This window comes from Stegodyphus dumicola, chromosome 8 (genome assembly GCF_044657685.1).
Source record: "Stegodyphus dumicola isolate Sdum_Otavi_A_Nest chromosome 8, ASM4465768v1".
Lineage (NCBI taxonomy): Eukaryota > Metazoa > Arthropoda > Arachnida > Araneae > Eresidae > Stegodyphus > Stegodyphus dumicola.
This window is the reverse complement of record NC_140775.1, coordinates 110,167,667-110,175,223: the sequence shown is the minus strand read 5'-3', so window position 1 is coordinate 110,175,223 and position 7,557 is coordinate 110,167,667. Positions and strand designations below refer to the sequence as shown.

The 7,557-nt window shown below is 31.2% G+C and overlaps 1 protein-coding gene across 3 annotated transcripts in view; it reads right to left on the bottom strand.

The window, feature by feature from the left end:
* Positions 1-5,371: 5,371 nt before the first annotated feature.
* Positions 5,372-7,557, bottom strand: part of LOC118183304 (dynein axonemal heavy chain 2-like) — a 405,957-nt gene continuing 403,771 nt past the window's right edge. For all 3 annotated transcript variants that reach the window (XM_085822259.1, XM_085822257.1, XM_085822258.1), the window contains one exon: positions 5,372-5,557. In XM_085822259.1, the coding sequence (XP_085678385.1) occupies positions 5,406-5,557 (152 nt within the window). In that variant the 3' untranslated portion in view covers positions 5,372-5,405. The remainder of the gene's footprint in view (positions 5,558-7,557) is intronic.

The window sequence follows — 7,557 nt, the reverse complement described above, 5'->3', positions numbered from 1 at the left end:
ATTAGGTCATGTATCACACCTTTCTTTCCATTTTTCAACCTGCTTGAAATGTTTCTAAAAAACGTTAACTATTACAGTTTTAAAGCACTGTTTTATGAAATTCAAATAAGCCCAGAAATAAAAATTAGCCAAACTTAAAACAAATATGAATTACACTGTACTAATAAATATTTAAGCAAACGAATTACGTCTGCATAGCTAAAACGCAACAATCAATTCTACTATTAAGCGAATAAAATGACAATCACTTTGTTTTTTGCAGCTACACAGCTATCGAATACATGTTGTTGTAGCTTATCCAGCGGCGTAGCTACAGGGAAGTTACGTAAGGGGAGACATAATCTGTTTTTCTCACTAACAAAAACATTTTCACGGGCAGAACGCCCATGTAATCCAGCTTCTTTGAGAACTCGTCAAACAGTTTCAGGTGAAACTGAAGTAGAAAACTTTGCATTAAATTCTGCAAAAACTTTTACAGCACTCAAACGTGGGGTTTTCACAAATTTTCTAATAATAAATCTCTCCTCACGTTAGTTAATTTTCTCGGTCGACCTTTTCTTACCTTGTTTTCAATCCGATTTTCTTCTTTAAAGAGTTTTATCACACACTGCACTATAGAATGGGATAAATTAACTAATTTAGCGATATTTCGAATTGATTAACCACTACTGCGGTGAAAAACTATCAATTTTCGAAAGCTGTTTGTAATTTCTTTCCGACTGTGACCCATTTTCCAATAATAAATAGAATATTATGAAGTAAGCAATAAAAAAAATTAAAGCAAACGATATTTTAAATGCCACCACAATGTAAAAATTAAAAAAAGCGTCAAACGATAATTCTAATTTTGATTTTATCCAAAAATATTTCAGTATACGAAGACTTTTGTGAGATAAAATGTTTGTCATTTTTTTATTACTAATTTCTTAAAAATAAAGTCTCGCTATATTTAAAAAATATTTCATGTAATTTTGTTACGAATAGATTATAGATCTTATTATTAAAATATCATTCAGAAAGTTTACTTTTAATTAATGGATAGAGCCCTATTTCAATGAAAATCATAAGTATACGAACATTTTTGGAAGCCACTGTATGCTCATTTTAAAATTATTTTGCGACATTGCTGTTGAACTGAATTTTATGGTTTAAGTGCAAAGAACATGATATTTAATAAATAAAGTTAACACAGAAGACGTTAAGAACACGCCCCTTTGGACGTAATTTAAAATCTGAAACCTTTCAGTTTTTTTTTTTTTTTTTTTTTTTTGCATTCTGAGTTATAAAATGAATAAGACGTAACGCTGTTAAGTGAACCTAGCGCCAGATTATCACTACGGTAAATAAATACAGTGAATTTTAAAAAGGGCATTTATTCTATTGTAGTTTATGCGCTATCATCTAAGTAGATTTAATTCAATTCAATAAATTTAACTCAAATGCAGAAAACATGCGTATACTTTAATATTCCGTACAACGAAGTCTTGTACACATCAGATTTTTATCTTTATTATTAGAAATTAATTGGCTAAAGAAAGGCAAGGCTTTAGTTTTCTTTTCTGTTTGGTGATTTATTTTTCTCAAAGAAAGGTCGAAATCAAAATGTTTATTCGAATTAGGTCATGTATCACACCTTTCTTTCCATTTTTCAACCTGCTTGAAATGTTTCTAAAAAACGTTAACTATTACAGTTTTAAAGCACTGTTTTATGAAATTCAAATAAGCCCAGAAATAAAAATTAGCCAAACTTAAAACAAATATGAATTACACTGTACTAATAAATATTTAAGCAAACGAATTACGTCTGCATAGCCAAAACGCAACAATCAATTCTACTATTAAGCGAATAAAATGACAATCACTTTCTTTTTTGCAGCTACACAGCTATCGAATACATGTTGTTGTAGCTTATCCAGCGGCGTAGCTATAGGGAAGTTAGGTAAGGGGAGGAGACATAATGGTCCCGCTCTGTTTGATATTTACCCTTTCTTTTTCTGTTACAACTTTTGAGGTTGAAATGCAGGCTCTCGCTGATGCTTCTGACGCTGATGCTGTTCAATCACCATCATAATCTTCTTGAAAAATCTTCGAGGAAGAAGCATCTGCACAGTTCTTGCCATCTGTTAAATTATTTCGTGATTCACGCAATGGAATTGATTTTCAGTTATTTCTACAAATGCGATGAATTTAGTTATAGTCCAAGCACTTAATCTTTACCAAACAAATGAAAAGAAAAAAAACTTTCTGTAATGTAATAACTATTGACCGGCTGATTTTCTTGAATTATGTATTTTGCTTCAAATTTCTAGGAAAAATAGTCCCCTTGTCTTACTGTATAATACATTGTTATATGGAACCTGGAAAAACTTTTAATTCAGCCTTAATTTTGAGCTGTTTAATTCAATCTTAAATTAAACGCAAACCTTAAGGACGAAAAAAAAAAAAAAAAGTTTCATTTTAATTTACGTCCAAAGGGGCATTTGTGTGTTACATTTTTTTATTAAAAATCATATTCCTTGCATTTAATTCATAAAATTCATTTTAATAACAATGTCGCAAAATAATTTTAAAATGAGCATACCTTTAGAATTTCCGATACACAGCTCCGCGCGCGGGAGATAAAAAGGTTTCCCCCTCCCCCGTAGTGTGTTGCCATTGCTCACTTTTAAACCGTTGAGTTTGTTAATCAAAAATTCGTTAAGTTTTACAAAAAATGAAATATATAATAAAACTAATTCCAAATTTCAAATTTGGGCTTCCAAATGCCCATATTCCGATGGAAACGTACGTTATTCAAAATTTGATGGCTCTAGGTACTGTCGATTTATCAAAATGCAAGAAACATTCACACATTTATGCAGATTCTTTATTATTTAATTTCTTTAAATATAATACAGGGCTTTGATATTTGATGGCAACAGTTTGAAAAGTGAACCGATATATATAATGTTTTCAACGCAAAATGCCAAAATGGAATTAGAAGCCCTTCTGGGCTTGACGCCCTTTGGGCTAAAAAAATCTAAAAGCTTTCAAATTTTATATTATCCCCAAAGGAGCGGTTTTTTAACGTTTTGTGGGTTAACTTTATTTATTAAATACCATGTTCTTCACAGTTAAACCATAAAATTCAATTCAACAGTAATATCGGAAAGTAAGTAAGTTTCCGATACACAGTCTGACAAGCTAGTGATAAAAATGTCTTTTTTTTTTTTTTTTTTTTTTTTTTTTGTACAGTGTTGCCATTGCTCGCTTTCAAATCATTGAGTTTCTTAATCAAAAACTCATAAATGCTTTACAAAATATGGAATAGATAATGTAAAAAATTCCAATTTTGGGATTCCAAATCCCCATATTCGGGTGGAGATGTATGTTATTCAAAATTTGATGGCTCTAGGTGACATTGTTTTATCACAATGCGAGAAACGTCTATATATTTATGCAGATTCTTGATTATTTATTTTTTTTAATGTAATACAGGGCTTTAATATTTGGTGGCAACAATTTAAAAAGTGATTCGCCGTTATAATGAATCAACGCAAAATGACAAAACGAAATTAATAGTTCTTCGGAGTAAATTGCCCCTTTGAGCTTTAAAAAAAAAATCTAGCACACTAAAAGAAAAATTTTGTTTTTCAAAATTTAATGGCAAACAATGAATATTCTCTCCTTGTCAGCTGTTAAGACAGAATACTAGAATGTTAAATTCGTCCAATCCCTCACATTGCAGAAGGAAGAAGTTCACTGTGTCAGGAGATGTATGTCACTTCACTTGCTTCGGGAACATACTGTATCCTGAATAAGAACAGGGAACTTACTAAAGTTCTGTTACAGATTGTGTGGAATAGACGACACAAGCAGGAAGGGTATACTAAACCCTTTATTCTCTATTACTTTACAGGTACTCCAGTACTTCGAGATACAGAGACCAACCACTTGTGGTCTAAACGTAAAAATATAAAACTACTAACTATAACTAAAAGCTAATTTTGAATTAGTATACAAATGCCTAGTACTAAGACTGGCCTTTATTTAAAAGGGTACTTATGTAGTACGCTGAGCTGCGGAAACTACAATACGTTTGTCAAATATCAAGAGGGCTAAACCTCTGGCCTTCAAGACAAACAGCAACCAAGTGAAAACTCGTAAAACTGCAGTGGCAAGCGGCTCGCTTCCCTAAATCTCCTTCTCTCTCTCACTCTTGGCAAAAAGCCACAACTTAAATACTTGGGCGTTAGCAAGACAATTTGCATAAACAAGTTAAAGTATTTAATTCTGGCCGTAGAAAATAAGAAGTGATAGTACAGTTTTAATATAAAATAAACGTTAGTAAAACTTAGGATCCTTACAACCGTACTCGTATAAAACATTTCATCGACTGAATGCTGATGCTCTTCAGCATGCTATCCGTCCTTTTATTAACGTCGGATAGACAGAGAGACAGAGGTTGGTTTATTTAGTTATGGATAAGCATTCGAGGGCTATCTGACTAAGGGGAGGGATGCATTCATGGAGGATGTTTTCTAAGGAAAACTGGTTCGTGAACACTTTACACATGAGGAAAAATACGAAAACATCCATGCAGTAAGTCCATTCGCCGGAATTCGAACCCAGGACCGAATTACCAGTGTTCAGCGACTTTACAGCTCGGTCACTGGTGAGCCAGAAAGACAACGTGACAATGCACAACTCGTTTTGTTTTTGAATCCTTGACTGTATAATCAACGATTCTGTGCATAGTTACGGATTAAAAGCAGTTCATAAGGATTTTATCATATGATAAGAGTAAAACAATAATGCTTTTTTCTAGTTTTTAAATTTATAGGCATCTTCCGCATACTCTAAAGTGACGCCCTGATTGTATGAATATACATATTTTACAACAGCGCATGTGAAATAAGAATTATTTAATTATATTTGTATATGACCACATTAATTACACAAAAAGGGCAAAATTCTCATTTGTTCACTTATAGTAAACCAATAAAGTAGAGTTTGAAGTACATAAATTAACATTTGAAGTAACACTCTCTTTTACTACTTGAAAGACAATGTAAATAGTAGATACAGCTATAAGTATAAATGAACAGACACTAACACAAACACTACCGGCCATGTAAATATGTTGATGCAATACGATCTTGCAACTTCCCGAATTATAATACATTCTTATATTATATATACTTACTGCCATAAAATCTGACCTTTTCTGATATATAGTAATAGAAAAATTCCATGTGACTAATTCATATGAGTACAGTTAGTGTTCTATGCATTCGATGGTCAGAAGTGAGTGATAAATATAATAAATGAATAAGTATTCGGAGGCAATGAAATAAGTACTCAAATTGTACAAACATACTATATCAAAGCGTAGCGCGTATAACATTTATTTTAATAGCATTGCATTAATATTTAGTACATAATATCAAGGAAGTACCACGTTTTATCCAGTGTTCTTTAGGTTTCTTTGTTTTTAAATCAACACTAAACAGATATGAAGAACATCCATTTTCATCTGTCCTCTTTGAAGTATAGTAACAAGGGCAGTTATACAGTCCTGAGAAAGAAACAAAACTTTAATGATATACAGTATAAGCATCAAACTTTCGAATATAAGTTATTAAATGCTATTCGAAGGGAAGTTCTTTTTTCATATACACGCAGCTTGGTACAAAAACCTTATAGCGCCTTAAAATATGTTGGAATTTGAACCCCCTTAAAATGCTTCTGTGAATAAATAGTGCATTATTTTGAAAACGAATATCACAAGTAATTTAAAACTTTTTGTAAATTTAAATGATCTGGGCTCTTTTGCATATTGTATGTAAGAAGTTGGATAGGTGCTGTAAATACAACAATTTACTTTTATAAATTACATTGCGTATGGTTAGTGAATGTCAGACATATTATATAATAGCATACATTTAATTAATAATGAATTAAGAAGCCTTTTTTAACATTTTAGTAATAGCATTCATAAACGTTTCACGCTGTTCACTTTAGTGTTAAAGAATGAACTGCATAAAATTATGGTTTTGAATTATAGCAGAATTCCAGTTACCCAATAAATAAGAACTAGGAAGGAGGGATTATTAACTAGATTCACTAACAAAAAGCGACACTTTATTACAAGTTTGGCACAATTATAACAGACAATTACTGCACTTCGGAATTTAATATATACAGTACTTGAAGCTTATTAAAACCGCTTTTGTTCCAAATATACTTTAATTTATTAAGACTGAGTTTAATAGATGGCGATTTGTGTATTACATCCTGTGACATCAGTTTTGAGCTTAACTAGTAGGACAATAGCTAACAACTAATTCAATAATTAATCCTGAAATTATAATTAAAAATTAATGCTAAAATTAAATTATTTATGCAATTTGAAATTCTTTTATAAAAATATTTTCATGATTACATTCTCTATTTTACCTTTAATAAACAATTGTTTTATACGTGTTTGTTTTGTATTGTTTATCAATAAGTTTTCAATTTTATTTACAATTTTGTAAGACTGCTGGTAGCTTTTTTGATCAGCACATGCTAATTCAAGAATTCTTCTCAGAATCTGTAGTGCTTTTTAGATGCGACTGATAGCGACATGTCATCATTTTTTTCCGTATGACTTTACTGTTAGTTTCTGCAGTTTTTTAACACTTTCTATAACATCAGTAGTCAGTTTTTTACACACGTTGTCTCAATAGTGTTATGAATTGACGTATATTCTAAAAATTGATCTTCATAACTTAACCTTTTTCTGAAATGACATTTGAAATTTTTTGCAATACCCTGGTTTGGAAACTGAATGTTAGAAATTGTATTGCAGGAAAAGACACTAATAATTTCCAAAGTCAGACAGACGTACGTGTGCTGTGCTGTGCTGTTATCTAATTAATAAAACTATTTCTTCATTTTTCAGTTCGTTGTCTAATTTCAAAAGAAAATCAATAAAAATATTGCTCGTAATCCATCAGTTCTTTTTGCTATGGTAAGTTAGAGGTAAATTAACTCTTCGAAATTTTTTGCTTTGATCAATAACCAGTGCGATCCTCTTAATTGTTGGATTCCTACTGCATGTTATCAACACAGTAACATACTCCTTCAGTTTCTAAAATTAGCTGTTAATAAGTGTTACTTTTAATATGTGTTGAGGTAATGTTCTGTAACACACTCCGGTTTCATCTGTATTATAAATTTCATGTGGCACATTTATTTAGCAGCCTATGTAAAACATCTTTTATCCAGTTATGAGCCGCATGTCTATCTGCCTCTTCCTTTTCTTCATGCAGTTTCTAACGAAAAATGAAAATTTATCTTTTTATGAATTGTAAGCCATCTCTCAGTTTGTACGAAACTCTCGCCTAGCATTTTAACGAATTCTGTAAATTTAATAATGAAAAGAGCTGTAGATGTTAATAAAATTAACAGAATGAAAATATGATCTCTTTAAGACCATCAGAGTAACCTGGAAACGCAGGTGGTCGTTTTAGAGAGGGTTTTTACTAAATATGCTTATTTATTTGATTTAAAAATTGTTTTTCGGAAACAATA